We start from the raw sequence: 16,354 nt of genomic DNA on the forward strand, positions 1-16,354 counted from the left end.
GCTACCCAACCCTTCAGTTCAGGACTAACCCAGATCAGAGCTGTACTTGCTGTACTCTGGCCTACCTGCTGTGGTTTTCCCTGTATCCAAAATAGATGCGTGGATGGCTTTGCCAGAGGGCAATATGGAAATGTGCCATCAATAGCAGGAGTTGTAACAGATGCTTTAAATCACCCTCCACTGCTCTCACCTGGCAGTGATTGTCTGAAGCTGAGCACCCACCTTGCGCTGCAGTGCCAGGACAGCAGGATGGGTGCTGCAGTTGCTGGGCTGCTCTTCCTTTCCATGTAGGCTAATACTGCAATAAGATTTGCAGCTTCTCTGGGGCAGTTTGATATGGAGCTCAGCTTCTGAGCTCCCTGCCTTGCTCCTTGGTCTGTGTTGTATATAGGCCGGTGGTTCTTTGGTCCCTGGGTGCCGGAGGCTGTGGAGCTGTGGTATTTCTGCTGATAAGGTAAAAACGATGCACAAAATGCTTTGCTGTGTGCATCCCATGCTGTCTGCAGCCCTGGTACAAAAAGCTGACTGCATTCAGCTCGTGGTGCAGATCAAAGCGTTGAGCTGAGATCAGCATGAAATGAGGCATCCCATCAGTCAGGGCACGTCATGGGAGAAGCAGCAAACATGCACCCAGCCTCACCGCTTGCTGTAACCAAGCTGTGGATGTATGTTGTTTTCAGGAAAAGCAAACATTCCTCAATTAACCTTTTAACTGCCAGCAAACCTGGTTTCTGATGTTCAAGCTTGCATTCCAAGGAGAAAAGAGGAGCAGCAGAGCCTGGCTGTTGTGAATGGATGCCTGAGAGCTGTCTAGTTAATTGTCACAGGAGCTCCATGGCAGATGTGCTTGGAAGCTGCTGTTACCTCCTGTACTAATCTACATGGTTGCTTCTCACATCTCTTCCCCTTCACGTTTCAGTGAGAAAACACAACTGGGTCTGCTTTGCAGAGTGGCCATGTGAGCGGGGCCAGGTCCCCTCACTGTGTGTGTCTGGCACCTTCCAGCTGGCAGACAGCAGCAGCACTCGGGTCCCTGACATCACCCAGCGAGGTGTCAGCAGAAGGATGAGGCCAGTGAGGAGAAAAGTGGTGAAGTTATTGCTTGTAACTGCTGACAGAAGGACACCTATCCCTTTAGCCCTTCGGAAAGTGCTTTCGATGCAGGCTCGCTTCTATTTGAGTTGCAAGGGTCAGCGTTAGCGCAGGGGCTGTCTCATTTGAAAGCACTGACTTAGTCTTTTTTTTCACCCTGAATAGTGCCACAGGCTTGGGTTGGTGACAGGCACCTCTTCTGCCTGGCATGTGCACAGGACATCACCCTGCAGAGCTCAGAAGTGACTACATGCACCTGCAGGAGCTTATAGGGTGGATGGTTTGTGCTTAAAAGCCATGCAGTGTGGCTCCCAGCATCCCTGCTGTCCTGCGGGCTGCTAACTGAGCATCCTCCTGGAAGGGATCCTCTCTGGATTTGCTGCCTGAATTTGTATTTTATGCAAAGTAAGTCTTACTGCATCCCCCTTATTGCATCCCCCTGTCCAGTGTTAAGTAGGCAATGCATGTTCAGGTATTTGGATAATCGTCTTTTTAAGCACTGCTTTTTGCGTAGCTGTAATTACAGCCAAATTTTGCCCTTTAGAACTCGTTATTCAGGGTGCTGGAGCCCGGCCTGTGTGTTGTCACCATCAGCCTACAGCTGCCATTGTCCTGGTAAGCTGAGCGCAGCCGGCAGCGCTGAAAGGCAGCTCTGGAATTTCGCTCAGTTATTTTTAGTCGGTGGCAAAAAAACTGCACTTCCAACACTTCTGAATCTTTGTCAGTGCATAAATAAATCAAAGGACAAACGCTGGCCTCTCGCTAACAGTGGGACACTGGAGTGGACTTAACCCGCAGCTGGGGTCAGCAGGGATGAGCCCCTCTCCTTGCTGCAGGGCTGCTGCCTTGCATGGGAGGAGAAGGGGCTGCAGGGGGTGGTGGCACAGCTTGTCCTGCTCTATGGATCATTGCCATGCTGAAGGTGCTGCTGGATCCTTGCCCTTCTTCCTGTGCCTCTTTGCAGGCCACTTCCCTTTGCCTATCCTCCAAATAGAGGGAGATTTCCCTTGATTCCTGGGGTGCTGTGCCTGCAGGCTGGCTCCTGGAGCAGCCATGGTCACCCCGTGGATGTGGCAGCTCTGAAATCCAGGACCTGGAGAGCAGAGCTCCTGAAGGATGCTGTGTTTGAGTCTGGGCTGCTGAACTGTTTGGTAAGTGTTAGATTATTCTTTTCAACCCCACTGCCTCTAAAGCTGCAGGGCAAAAACCTGTTTCCAACCCATGGTTTCTCTCTTTTAATATCAGGACAGGTTTCTCTGCAAAGCTGCTTCACTTCTTGGGCCCCCTAGTTTCTGTACTGGCACAAAATTACAGCATTCTCCAGCAAAAGGATCCCTGCAGCTGAGTTTCCTTGTTTTGCAGCCCTTGCTGTGTGCCCAGGACTGCTCTGCTGCTCTCACCCTGCACACCCAATAGCACTCAGGTGCTGACGGACGCTGCCCAGTCTCTGGCAGCTCCATGCAGGTAGGGCAGGGCTGAGTGTTAGGGCTCTTGGTGGTGAGGATGCCCACAACTAGTTGTGCCCCTGCCAAGTTGTGCAGGGCCACTAAAAACTGGTGGCCAGTTCTGGGCCTGATCCTGTTCTCGGGGACTGTCCAGGTTCAGATCTTGGAGGGAGGTGAAAGCCAGGCTGTGAGCTGGGAACGCTGCTGGGTGAAGCCACAGCACTGCAAGTGAGAGATGGACAGGGCCTTTGGTTTCCATCATGCTGTGCTGCTCATGTTGGCATGGGGGAAAATCCTCCAAAGATTTTGGGGTTCTCCTGAGCCACGTGCATGCCCAAGCAGCTGCTGCTTAAAGGGGCACAGTGCTGTGCAGCCCTGGGCAGCAGGCACAGGGGCCACATGCAGGCTCACAGAATCCTTCTGTGTTTCTTGCCTGTGTTTGGGGAGCTGCTTTCAGCCCAGTTGGCCATAAGAAAAGTTCACGGTTGTCCCATGCCTGTGTGGTACCCAATCCTGGGGGAGGGCTGTTCAGGAGGGATGTGCTCAGCACAGACCTCTGGGTTTCCCCTAATGGGATATCCCTGAGTGCTAAGGGCTGGATTTACCCAAGTTAGAAGAATGTATTCTTTGTGCACAGGAGGGCATGGAGGCAGGCAACTCACCTAAGAGCTAAAAGTGTGTGGAAAGTCCTTTTTCTATTAAGGAGAATGGAAAACAGAAAAGGGAAAGTGGCAGAAAAACAGGGCAGGGAGAGCCATCCTCTGGATGCTGTCCTTGAGGAAAACCAGGTGGCTTTGAATGGCCATAGGCAGCCTGGAACTGTGGGTCCTGCAAGTTGTGCTCCTGGGGCTCATCACACTGTGACAACCATGTGGCCCCATGCCACAGTGCTCTTGGGCCGTCCTCAGGCAGGGAGTGATGCTCTCACTTTCTTCCCACTGTGCCTATGGCTTTGTTGTCCTTCGGGCGCTACAGCCCTTGTGGAAGGCTTTGCTGCTGTTCTGCCTTTTCTTTGTGAAGCGTGTGACCTGGCGGCCAGAAAGCAAGAAAGGAGAAGTTTGCTTAGAGATTGTCTCTGTTATAGAAGGGCTTTTCTTATCTGTTTAAGGCTTTTGAGGTTGCTGAGCTGAGATGCCTGTAGGAGCCCAGCGTGGGGCTGGGCACAAACCTGTACGTGGCTGCTTCTCACGAGGAGCAGTTTCCCTTGGTGTGCCCCAAGCGTGCCATTGGCCTGAGCAAGCTGCTGTTGACTCGCCATGGGAAGGTACAACTTCAACCTTTTGCACATGAGATAAAGCATGGGGACATTCCAGGTGAGAGCACTGGAGTCCATCTCTGCCCAGGTGTGCTCGGAAGCCAGGAACACGCTTTGGGAGGGCGGGACATGAGGATGCATCAATCCTACACCTGGGTTTCGTTGTCACTGCTGTTTTGTCACATGCCAACACGCCCTGTCTCTTTCTCGTCACTCTTTTCTTCCCTCTTTCACCACAACGATGTCTTATCTCCACTAAATCTTCTTATTTTATTACACCAGGGTGGATTTTGTTTGCAGCCTAAGCAGCTGTCCACAGCCCACAGGGATTGCAGAGACCTTTGTAAAGCCATGGGGTGCAGGGGTGGCACTCCTCTAGGCCAACCTCTGCATTTCCAGGTGCCTGCTAGGAGCTAGGACTGCCTCCTGTGGAGAAAATCAAGACATGTCTGGAAAGATGTGACAGCATGTCTACAGAGGTGTAAAAACAAATATATTCCAGGCATCCGAGTTAGAAAATAATGAAGAAGGTGTGTGGTTTTGACTGTAGTGGAGCTGGGAGCATCCCTGAGCGCTGCAGGGTGCAGAGCAACACTGCTGGGACAGCTGGGTCACAGCCCTTCCTGCTGGTTTGATGAGGGCTGACCACAGGTCTGCATGAGGTCATCTCTGCTCCAGCTTTGAGGCGATTCTCACTGCCCCTTGTCTGTTCCATGCAGTTGCAGCAGAGGCACAACCCCAGGGCTGCTCCAGCACACCCCACCCAGCCATGAGTCATGGGATCCGGGCACTGCAGCTGGGCACGGCCTCATTTCCCACACCTGATCTCCATTTCCTTCCCTGATCTGTTATCTCCACATCTGTATTCAACAAGCAAAGCCACTGGAGGAGCAGGCACAGGGCTGAGCCTGTGTCTGGGGCAGGTGGGTACCCGGAAGCCCATTGAGCAGCACTGCTGCCTGTGACAAAAGCCACGTGCAGCGTCCTTGTGCCAAGCAGCCCAGCAGCCAACGCAGATTTTGCTGCTCCAACCCTGCAGGGTTCTGCTGTGCAGGCCCTTCCTGCAGCCTGAGCTCAGGGCTCTGTGCTGACCATGGTTACTGCATCTGCAGGTGCAGGAGTTGTTACACATCCAGCTCTTTATCAAAATTAATAATAAAACATCAAACCTCGTGTCATCCATTTTGGATACAAAATATTTATTTGAAGGAGGAAGAAACATTTTCATACTTGGAGTGTGCTTGTGTCCTGCTCCTACCAGCTGTGAGTGAAGTAATATTGTTCTGCCAGCAGGGACATTTGAATTGTATCTGCCTTTGCTTCCCTGTGCTGCAGTGCATTACTGATCATTGAGCAGCCTGCCATCTCTATCCAGCAGCTGAGTTCTTGATTTAGAGCACACACCCAACAAACATGCTTTTCAAGTTGTTGCAGTGATTCACCAGAGCCAAGTGACTCGGCAGAGTATTCTTTGTATTTTGGACTAAATTTATCAAAGCCTTGGTTCTTCATCCACCTCGTTAGGCCCTGGTTGGAGGAATCTCCTTGTCTTGAGAAGCTTGCCTCCGAAACAATTTTAAGTTACAAATATGAGGCTGTATGTCATGTTGTCTCAACCTTCCAGCACAAAAACCCAAAATCTGATTTTTATAACACTTACCTTAATTACTGCCAACACTTCTTTCTTGTTTTTTTTTTTTTTTTTTTTTTTTTTTTCTTTTTTATTCTACCAGTGATTAAGCAAGTTACAGATTTTTGCCCGGGTTCCTTCCAACGGAACATTCTGCTGCAGTGCTCGAGTCCTGCAAGTGCTCCTGTAGTGCCTGTCACTGAGATGCATTAATGGCAGTGCCATTCAGGCTGCAAGGCCATGGATTTACTTCCCTTCAAACCCCTGCAGGAATGTTTGCCTGTTTCTTTTGTTACATGTTCAGCAATGCTTTGCACTTTCAGGAAACAATACAGCAGTGCCTAGGTGTACAGTGTGCTTTATAGGTGGCTCTGTGACATGGCATTGTCCCGGCCCGCAAGGCTCTTCCCTGCGTGTATTTTGAATTAGACCTACTGAATTTTTGCTTTGATGTTTCAAATCTGCTGGCTTGTTTGGTCCCTGGAGTGAACAAAGAGAGCGAGCAGATTGGGATCTGCATAGCAACCAGGGAACAACTTCATCTGCAAGTCCTTAATTGTAGGCAGTGGTGTGAAGGTGGAAAGAATCCAGCCCAGCTCTCAGTCCCCAGGACTGGGTCCCATGGGGATGGAGAGTGTTGGGGTGAGGATGGGGGTCAGTGTGAAGCTGTGAGGGTCCTGGGGCAAGCACACAACCGTGGATGTGCTGAGCAAGTTTTGGCTGCAGCCGTGTAAATGTGGCAGATCCTGGGGCACATTAGTCCCATTTCCTCCACAGGGTGCTGGGCAGCACGGGGGAGATGGGGTTTGTGGACAGGGAGATCTGCTGGGCTCCGATTGCGTTCAAATTGTTGTGTTCCCAGGCAACAAACAGGAGCCAAGGAAATGGCCACAAGTTGTATCAGAGGAGGTTTAGGTGAGACACAGGAAAATTTTTCTCTCAGAGTTGTCAGGCACTGGAATGGCTGCCCAGGGAGCTGGAGGAGTCGCTGTCCCTGGCAGTGTTCAAGAGGCATCTGGATGAGGAGCTGTGAGATCTGGGTTAGTGCTTGTGGTAGCAGTGGTGATGGGAGGACAGTTGGACTGGATGATCTTGCAGGTCCAACCTTGTGATTCTGATTCTAAATTGTGTGAGAAGGACGCAGTTCTGATGGGAAGAATTCTTTATAGCATTGTTATGAATAAAGTACACTTCTGCTGACAGAAAAGCACCACAAAGCAGGCTTCTTGTCAATAACAAAGGACTTTGCGTCATTTCCATCTGCTCTACTCCACATTTTTAAACACTTGGCTCAGGTTTTAACAGGTAAAACGTGCTGAGCAGGAGAACTACCGTGCGCATTTCTGTCAGAAGCATGGCATCGCAGTGCTGCGTTATTACACCAGACTCTTGCAGATGACGCTTTTGCTTCCAATTTTCAACGCATACCACCGCATTCAGTGCCTGCCGCATCGTCAGGTCGACCGTGCTGTCCCTGTAACACTGCGCAGCCGCTGGCGGGCGCGTGGGGCACCTGCAGGCCTCAGCGCCAGGCAGGCACAGAAAGAGCCGGGAGCCGGAGGTGGGCCGGGCCATCCCGCGCCAAGCCCCAGGGCTTCACCTCAGCGCCTCTGAGGGAGGACCAAAGTAAGCGGGGCCAACTCCAAGCTAAGGAGAAAACCGGGCTCAAAAAGCGAAACGCAGCGAGAGCTGACTGCGGGTCGAGGTTGCACACAGCCCCACCGTTTCCCGCCCGGCGCCATTTTCCCTCACCACAGCGCTCACACGCCGGGGCCCGGCCTGCTACCGAGCGTGGCCCGTCAGGCGGCTCGGCGCCTTCCCGGCGACCCCCGCACGGCCGCAAAGCGCGCCGGGCGCCTGCCGCAACCAATAAGAGCGCGGCGCCGCGGGGACCGCCGGGAGTTGTGGTCCGCTTCGAGGAGAGCGGGAGGCGGCGGGCGCCGCTTTTCTTCTGGGCGTCGTGACGTCACGTGCGTGCGCGCGCGCGAGCGGGGGGGCGGGCGGGCGAGCGAGCGAGTGGCGGCGGGGCCTGGCGGGCGCGGGGCGGGCGGGCGCCGCGCGGAGCTGCCGCCGCTATGGAGCCCGACTCGGTGATCGAGGACAAGACTATCGAGCTGATGGTGAGTCACGGCCGCCCCTCCCCCTCCGCAGCTTCCCGCTGGGCCCGGCGCCGCGCTGTGGGCCCGATGGGCCCGGCGCTGCTTGGAGGTTCCTGCGGGCCGGGCCCGGCCGCTGCGCCGCTCCTCCCGCCTCCTTATTCCTTTGGGGGGCCGCTGAGGAAAAAAGCGTTAAAAAAAAAGAAGCAAAATAAAAAAGCAAACAGCTAATTCAAGAAATAGAGAAACTAACGAAAAAAAAACCCACCAAAAAGCAAAAATCAAAAAAACCATACCGCGCATCCAAATGATCGCTGTGTGAATGGGGGGGCTGGAGGCGGGCTGCCTGCACCCGGTGCGCGGCTGCGGTCCGGAACTCCGGGCCCGGGGGGAGCGGCCCTTCCGCCAGCCCTGCAGGGAGCGGCCGAACCGCGGCCCGGCGGGAAGGACCCGCATCGCCACCGCTGGGGGGGAGCGGCGCCGGGAGCTGAGAGCAAGAGTGCGAATCTCCGGTACTGCGACGGTTCTATTTTGTATCGCCGTACGCGGTATTTGCTGCTGTATACGGAATTCAGCACGATGCAATGGAGTTGGGTGGTAAAAGAACCCGAAATGGGCTGTTGCTGCGCTGTGAGGGGGAGCTGGGCGCTGTGTAGGCACTGGATGGTTGGGGTTTTTTAGCTAGCTTAGCGCCCGCTCACACAGCAGCTGTGGAAAACGCCAGCTTCCCTCTGGTGTTGCCTGCTGTGTGTAAGCACAGATGGAAGGCCAAAAGGAAACGGCCCGATGGCATTTCGGTGCTCGCTGCCCGTCGGTGAGGCCAGCAGCTTGAAGGCCATCTCAGTGATCCCACTGTCCCAGTGGATCTGGGGAGCTCCCTCTCATTGTCAGCGACATCGGAGCGGCTGCGGTGCAGCTGTGTCTTCCAGCAGCAGCTCCCTGCAGAAAGCTGCCTTCTGCATTTCCAACACAGCCAACTGGATCCCAGCAGTGCTTTCCTAACTGTGCCAGCGGGTTGCAAATACCGCCTGGCCTTGGGGCGTGTGAGCTGCTCCAATGGGGCTGGGAGGGACGGTGGCCTCACTCAGGTTTCTTGCTTGCCCTTTGTTACAACTCTCCCTTTTGAGACGTCTTCCCTGGTTTTGGCCAAATTGCCAACGGGCAGAAGCAAATGTAATTTCTGATAGCAGCTCTGTCCCCTCGTTACAGCTGCATCTTGGAAATGTGCTAAGGGAAAGGCAAATATGTATGGATATTAAAATTTTCAATTCTTAGGAGGCTTAGGAAACAAATTTTTTCCTTTTTCAAAGCAAATTAATATAAAATTTTAGTAAAATGAACAACTAATTCTGTAGTTCCCAATAGAAATTGATATTCCATAAAGCTTAGTTGGTAGTTTAGTTTTGATCCTGGCAAAGGCTTGCAGAGAACCACTTGTGTCTGAGCAGAAATGTTTCACTGGAGTCACCAAAAGCCCATTGAAATGGAGCCCTGGCACAAAGGTTCTGTGCTCTGCTGTTGTGGCAGATGAGATTCTCTGGAAGGTTTGCTGAAACAAACAGAGCAGAAGTAGAAGTTGTATTGACAGAGCTTTCAGTCAGCAGTTACAGTGTTTTATGCACTCTTGTATCAGTTGATAATAGCAGCAGTAATCATTGCAAAGCCAGAAATGATCTGGAGGTGCAGGACCTGATGGATGCTCCTCTGTTCGAGAGTGTTATTGTCAGAAAGAAGAATGGGTGCTTGCTTACTGCAGGCGAGAAGTTGTAGCCTCCTGCTGATCCAGGAGGCTGTATTTGCAGCACTTTGGGTGCTTGCTCACTGCCTTCCAATGCCAGAGCTGACTCCCCAGTACTGCAGCTGCAGATGGATGATGCAGGAGTTCTGAGCAGCAAATACAAAGCAGTTCTGAGTGGCTGATAAACAAGAGATAACGTGTCAACGTGTTGCATAAAGGCAGAGAACAGGGTGTTCTAGCCCTCAACTTCTCCTTCACTGGCTGGGTCATTTATGCTTATTTAAAGAAAAATCAGTCATAGAAATAATACTGGTCTATTTTTAAAGCTGAAATCTAAGAGAAATATTTTAAGGTTTCAGAGTGACAACTTCTATTTGCTGTATGGAGTGCTAGCTAGTGTTCTGGAGTCGCCGTCTTAGGACAGCTGGAGGCTTTAGCTGTTAAGTTCTAGCTGTGGAAATCACGTCGTTAGCCTTTTAACAGTGATGAGCAGGTGATTTGGTGAGGACTTTCCGTGGCTTTCAGTTGTACACGGGATGGTATTTGGCCCACAGGCCTGTGCTGGCACTGGGGGGATGCAGGGCTGCAGCTGGGCTCGGGGAGCGCTGTGTCCATTGGATGCTGTGAGCGGGTGAAGGATTGGCAATGAGGAGTAAGGAGGTAATCCAGAACAGATGGAGGGCTTGCCAAAATGATGCAGAGGGCTCTTTCTTTGCAAGGTTTTGGTTTTCTCCGTGAAATCAGATAACAGGAACCTTTTTGCTTTTCTAAAGGATCAAACTTTCTGAAGGTGAAATACTGACAACAAATGATTTGTGAAATGTGTTTGTTTTTTTTTACCAACGCATCCTGAGCTGTTTATAAAATCTGAGTTCAGTTGCATCAAACCCATTACACGTGTTTGCCTTGAATACCTGCTAAAAGCCTCGTGGTTCTCCTTCCCTCTGAAAGCTGCACTAAGCCACGCTTTTGTTTCCCCCTGAGGCTTTAAGACAGGGGATAGTTAGTTTCTTAGTTTGCGTTAAATGCGGTTGTACAAGAACGTAGAGGTGTGGAAAACACATCCGGTACAGGTTAAAAAGTGACACAGGCACGGGTGGAACTGCCCTCATCGTAACATCTGGATCACAAATAAAAAGTGTCCTTTTCTCCCAGTGCCTGCTGGGCACCCCGGGGCATGGTTACTGGAGTGCTCCCACTCACTGAGCTGCCATCAGCTCTTCCCGCTGTGCCCTCGATGTGCTGTGCTGTGCTTTGCTGTGCTGCCAGCGCTCACCTCCTGCTGCAGAGCTGGTGGTTGGAGCTCTGCACGCCACTGCTCCATGTGGGGGGCATGGAGGGGCGCTGGGAAGGAGGGCTGTGCTCAGCAGAACCACCAATGTGTGCTTGTTTATGTGTTATTGGAATCTGTATCTCAAACTTACCTATATGGAAAATATTCTTCTTCGTGTGGCACCCTTGTTGTCTAGAATGTCTCTCTCATTGCTGTCCAGTGTTTAAGTGCCTCTGTAAATAATAAATGAAGAACTATAATTCAATATGTTACCAAAAGTCTTTCGGTTTCTCCTGGCAGAGTTTTGATGGGAGCTGCAGGTCTTCAAATTCACAAGGTAACATCTCAGAACAGAGCGTTTCTCACAGGACCACTGTGAGACCGCTGTGTTGCCAGCAGCAACTTGTGTAGATCGTGCTGGTGCTACCTTCAGTTCCCTGGGTCACTGCAGCTGGAGGTGGCGTGCACCCAAACGGTGTGAAGCTTTACTGTGCAACACAAACCTGAGCATTCCATTTGGAAACTCACGTACAACAGCTGGATGTGTCTCAATAGGCCTATAATGTTCTGCCTTGTTTCTTCCCTCCCTGTCTCAATCAGTGCATGCCAAGCAAGCAGTTGCATTTTGTTCAATTTTTCCCAAATGTTTCAGAAGAATCCTTCAGAGGGTTTACTCTTGTGGTGATAGAGATAGTGATGGACTGGGCGATGATCGTATTTGCATCTGGAACAAAGGAGGCACTGTTCTGGCTCCAGTGTCGCTGTTTTGCTCTTAATCAAAGCCTGGGAGTAGATGGAGAGCCAGCAGGACCTTTGGAGACCTGTGTATTAACTAGTTACTGTGCTTTGCTAGGACAGCAGGCTATGCTTTACAGTGCTCTTTATTTATTAGCTAAATGAGCAGTGTTCTGAGCTGTGTGTCAGACATGTGAGTGTGCAGCCAGCAGCATGCTGGGCTGCTTCATCAGTTAGGGGCAGAAAGGGAAATGGTGAGGGCAGGTGTCTGACGTGGTGAGGTTGCCTGCTGGCTGCTCGGGAGGCGCAGAAGAGCCTTTGGGGCAGCAGATGTAAGATCTGTGCTGCTGCAGAGGTCATTAGACTGACAGTCACATTTCATAGTGCCCGTAAGAGGAGGAATGAAAATGTAAAGTGAATAGATTACTGTGACTTTGGCAGCAGTACAGAAAATGGGAAGGAAGAGCTTAAGAAAATGAATTAGAGCTGGGTAACTGAATTTAAAGCCAGCAGAGCTATGGTGAAATGAGGGAAGTAGCCAGAGACGTGTGGAAAGCTGTACCTTTTGGGAAGGGCTTGGTGGAACAATAGGCTGAGTGGGGAACTGATTACCAAGGGAAGAAGGGCGGTGGTGAGCACAGAGATGCTCAGGGCAGGTAAGGGGTGAGAAAAGCCAGCTGAAGTACTGCTTTGGATGGCAGCAGCTACTGGTCTGTTCAGATGGAGGAGAACTGCAGATGCTCCATTTGTGGGGAAAATTCTGAACCTAAGCATCTTTAAATTCTTTCCAAGGGAAGCTTGCAATTTTTTCAGGAAGCTCAATGCTGGCATTTCACCAAAGGCTTTTTAAATCTCATTTGGGATTATTTTTGCCTCATTTCAGTTAAATTATCTAACATGACTCGATTTGCCAGCCTCTGCAACAGCGCTGAGCACATGAAGAGCAGCAGCCAGAGTTGCCTTGGTGCCTGAGAAGCACGTGTGACCTCCAGCCCTTGTGAGCATCCCCAGAGAGCTCCAGGGCACTGAGCTGAAATTGCACAGGCCCTGAATCATGCTGGGAAGAACCCAGTGTGCTACTGGCAGTGTGGGATGGGGTCGGACCCACGGGCAGGCACACCAGCCCGGCCCTCTGACCTGCTCCTGGGTGCTCCTATAGGAACTGACAGGGTGCATGGATGGCGTTGGTGGTTTCAGGCCGTGCTGGCTGTGTCTGTCTGTCCCTTGGGGAGAGTTGTTGGATGTCAAGAATTTGGATCACCAGCATCTCAGCAAATCAAACAGAGCTGTCTTCTTCCAAGCTGTACCCTGAGAGAGGCTAGGGGACGTTCTCTGAAGGATGGATGTACCTTTTCATTTTGTGTGTGTTTGCTAAAGCACCTTCGCTGCTTGTTAAATCAACTTGATGTATGGCTTTTGATGCGTTACGTTTTATTGCTGTGCAGTTTAGAGGTCACTCTTGCTTTGGCATTTTCAGTTTCATCTTCCTGTGCTGCTTTGAGTGCTTGTGCAGCAGGGTGAAAAGCGAGATGGGCTTCATATGAAATGGATGGTGCAGCAAATGTGCAGTGAGGCAGGAATGGCGTGTGGGAGAGAATGAGGGACCACGGCTGTAAGAGGGCTGCTCTGCAACGAGCTGCTGTTACTGCAAGGGAGAGAAGAAATGGAAGGGAAACGAGGATATGTACTGAGTTGTTTAAACTAATGCTGATTAATAACAGTACTTACATTCTAGCTTTTTTTCTCTGGTGATGTTTTCTTTATACTAATGCTACTGTTTATTACATAATCTGATTTCACAGCTTGATTTCCATGGTGCTGATAGTACTTCATTATTCACAGCAAATCCAGTTTTTCTGGAAAATCCCTCCCTTCTCCAGTTTCTTGGTGTATTTATGAGTTCATTGGGGTTACATCTGATAGCCTGCTTCATTTTCCTGTGCTACTTCCATGCATTTCCCACTACGAGTGGTGCATGACCGAGACCAAATAATGCAGAACTATTGCAATACCTTTTGTGCTTTAATAATAAAAAAAAGGGAGTCTCCTTTTGGGAAATTAATTCCTTTCTGAAACAGGCAAACTTGACAATGGGAGTGTTTGAGGGAGGTGTGATGTTTCTTCATTGCTTTGCTGAAACAGGTCCCCGTAGGAGTTGCATCCCTGTGCTTGTAACCTGCAACCGCAGAGTGTTTAGAGGTAAGCACAGAGTAGTTCCACATCCTGGGCCCACTCCTATACAAATGCAGACAGATTTCTAAGATGTAGATAAATACCTGCTTGCTAGGAATAGGGGGAACCACTGTGCTTTCCGTGTAAACTGGCATAAAGCTTTTGGGATCAATTCTTGGCCATACAGCGTGGCAAAGTTTGTTTCCTTCACTGGCCTGGCTGAGGCAGCCAGCTGTGCGTGGTGTGGCCTGGCTGCATTCTGTTTTGTGCTGCTGAGGGGCTCCACAGTGTGGAATTTAGGCACAGAAGCCGTGTACAGCCTGCACTGTGTGCCCCCTGGGGAGGTGTGTGTACTCAGGACGGCTTGCACACTGATGTGCTGTTTAAATCTTCTGTCTTTTTAAGTCGCACCAATTGAAGCATTTCAGACAAAAGCTCTTGGAAAGCCTATACTCAGAATCTGTTTGCAAAACTTAAGCTCCAATTACAGCTTGTATTTGATAGGAGATCTTTGAAGCAATTCTGTCTTGGCACCACAGGACCTGCCAGGGAAACTTGATATTCATGTTGTCTCCATCGCTCCTCCATGGAGAGGAGCTTCCAAGAGAAAAATCAGACCTGTGCTGTCACACTCACATTCGTGCCTTTGTGCCTCTGCTGCTGACATCCCGCTGGCTCTGTTTTGATTTAACAAATCAGTACATTTATATAATTTTGATGGCTGGCTGAGCTATATTGTACTCTTAAAGTTCTGAGTCATATGCCGTGACATCTTATTGCTTTACTTGGCAGCATTAAGGTTCATGTATTGGATGTGGTATTAGACTTACAGCCCTGCTTCACCTTTGAAATGTATGTTGCCCTGTGGTTGATGCCTGCTTTACAAAGGGTCGAAAAGCAAAACATCATCCCACGCTGGAGATGCTCCTCTCCTGGTGTACCAGGATTGGGTTGGAAAGGTGAGTGTGAGAGATGGTGCTAGCTAGCTGCTCTGTGGGCAGTGCAGCGGTGTGTTCTAGAAAATGCTTCTGCTGCTTCTGGCTGGGGTTAGAGGAAATCATTCTGTCGGCTGTCTCAGACTTGCAGAAAGGTCTGGCTAGGAGTCACACAGCCTGGTCTGTTCAGGGTAGGCTTTCATTATTCTGTTACATCTGTAGTTGGAACTTCCACAGGCTCGGTTTTCTCTTAGGTTACAGTTAAAGCTACTTCAAAGGCTTGGTCTCCTACTGTAAGCATGCTGCTGGAGGTTCTGGATGAAGTCCTTTACCATCTTGCTCTGGGAGGGGTGCCCTTCCTCTCAGTCAGGAATAGCGTGCCTTGTTTTGCTCTCTCCCAGCTCCGGGTTTTTCTGGAGGTGCAGCAGTGCTGAGTGCTCTCATGCGGATGGCTGGCTCCATTTGTGCTGCTGGGTGCATGAGGAAAGCTGGATCATTTTGAGTCTGGAAAAGGAAAAAAAACAAAACTCAAACAAACGTGGCAATGAAATGCTTTGGAGCATGTTTGTGGAAAAATGAGGAGAGCTACTGCAGTGTTTTGCAAAGCCACGAACTCCCAGCCTGGCAGTGCACACAGCATGGTGGTCAGCTGTACGCTGGTGGATGAAGCTGTAGTGGTCACTCCACCGTAGGCAGCGCAGTTTCTTCTCATCTTCCTCGATCTTTGCAAAGTGAGCTGCTGTCCCAAAACAATTTGTTTAGGATTCATTCATTTAGAACATGGGAAAGAGCAATTTGTTGTCTGTGAGTCCATTTCTTTGTCTTAGATCCACCAATCCGATGTCCCCACTAACGCAGGTGTTACTGGTAAGGTGTATTGGCCCTGTCTAACAGTGCTAGCAGTGCTTAATTGGAATTTCATTCAAGCAAGGAGTAGATACACCAAGCTGAAGATGATTGGCTGCTCTCTTTTAACAGAAAAGAAGGAAAGCCCATTCGAATCCCCTTTCATTCTGGATTGGTGGATCTGAAGCGCAGAAACAAAGTTTCAGGTAAGCAGTCACCCTGTACTATATCCTGCTGCTTCTGCTTAGATGAGTTTGTCCGCAAGTTCAGTACCTGCTTTAACTGCTTGATGTCCCTCAGATTGCAGAACACCCCAAGCTGCCAGTGTGAGATTGGAGTGAGGAGTGTATTCAGGGGAGACAGCTGTGCTTTGTTAGGATGCTGCTGATCTCTGAAGGCAAGGCCTAGGATAGATGTGCCATCTGCAGAGCTAGACAGCAGTACCTACAGACAAAGGGGCACTAAGGAAACACGTCCCAGATCTTGCATCTGGAAGGTGGAGGCAGCCTTATCAATGACTTGAAACTCTTCTGTTGAGTTCAGAAACTAATGGCTATCTGCTCTGATTTCTGGCTGTATTTTCTCGTGAGTTCATCGGAAATGTAGAGAACAACTCCACTCATTTGTGTTACAAATTGCAGTGGCTTTGTCCTGCTGTTCAGGGCAGCGCTTGGAACCAGCATTTTAAATCCTTAGGGAGATTTCAGGTTCTCTTAGTGATGGTTCTCAAAGCGGTGCTGAGGAGGTGCTGCAGAGCTGCAGCAGGTTTGTTTCAGAGTAGCACTGTGGGTGTGTTTTGAGTCCTGTTGCTCTGAGACTTTGAAATGACTGTAAAAGGCTGCAGTATGGTGTTTCAGATAAGTTTGGGAGGTATCTGTGTGTGTTAGGAGGAAAAGTCAGATCCCTGGCTGATAGAGAAGAATGTTATGTGCCTTGAATGTCCAGTGGGAAGGTGAGCCCCTCTCCTAAGGCCCGGCTCTGTTGTGAGTTAGTGCTTTAATGAACTTGTCAACTCATTTCTAAAGCTAGTGTGAAGCAGGTATGCCTCAATTCCTTTTGATATTAATAGCAATTACACTAAGCTGCTTGAGTGCTCTCCTCTGTAGACAGCTATTCAAACAGATGTTAAGGCCTCAA

General features: G+C 50.2%; 1 protein-coding gene and 1 long non-coding RNA gene across 8 annotated transcripts in view; both read left to right on the top strand.

The window, feature by feature from the left end:
• The first annotated feature begins 1,866 nt into the window (after positions 1–1,866).
• LOC122185082 lies at positions 1,867–6,343 on the top strand. 2 transcript variants are annotated; one of them, XR_006180717.1, is made up of 3 exons: positions 1,867–2,243; positions 2,338–2,556; positions 3,646–6,343. It is a non-coding gene; the product is annotated as an uncharacterized LOC122185082 (long non-coding RNA). The 2 variants fall into 2 exon arrangements; XR_006180718.1 differs by lacking the exon at positions 2,338–2,556 and having other exon boundaries at positions 3,646–4,715; positions 5,526–6,343.
• Positions 6,344–7,456: 1,113 nt separating this feature from the next.
• FBXW11 (F-box and WD repeat domain containing 11) overlaps positions 7,457–16,354 on the top strand; it is a 65,030-nt gene continuing 56,132 nt past the window's right edge. For 4 of the 6 annotated variants that reach the window (XM_042880568.1, XM_042880573.1, XM_042880569.1 and 1 more), the window contains exons 1-2: positions 7,457–7,542; positions 15,350–15,423. Coding sequence is in view for 1 of the 6 variants with exons in the window: in XM_042880571.1 (XP_042736505.1) it covers positions 7,498–7,542 (45 nt within the window). In the remaining 5 variants the exon portion in view is untranslated. Of the gene's footprint in view, positions 7,543–14,280; positions 14,396–15,349; positions 15,424–16,354 lie in introns of those variants that run through there. The other 2 variants (XM_042880570.1, XM_042880571.1) reach the window with 2 other exon arrangements.

Source organism: Lagopus leucura, unplaced genomic scaffold, assembly GCF_019238085.1.
Source record: "Lagopus leucura isolate 7727_CA_CO unplaced genomic scaffold, USGS_WTPT01 Super-Scaffold_100027, whole genome shotgun sequence".
Lineage (NCBI taxonomy): Eukaryota > Metazoa > Chordata > Aves > Galliformes > Phasianidae > Lagopus > Lagopus leucura.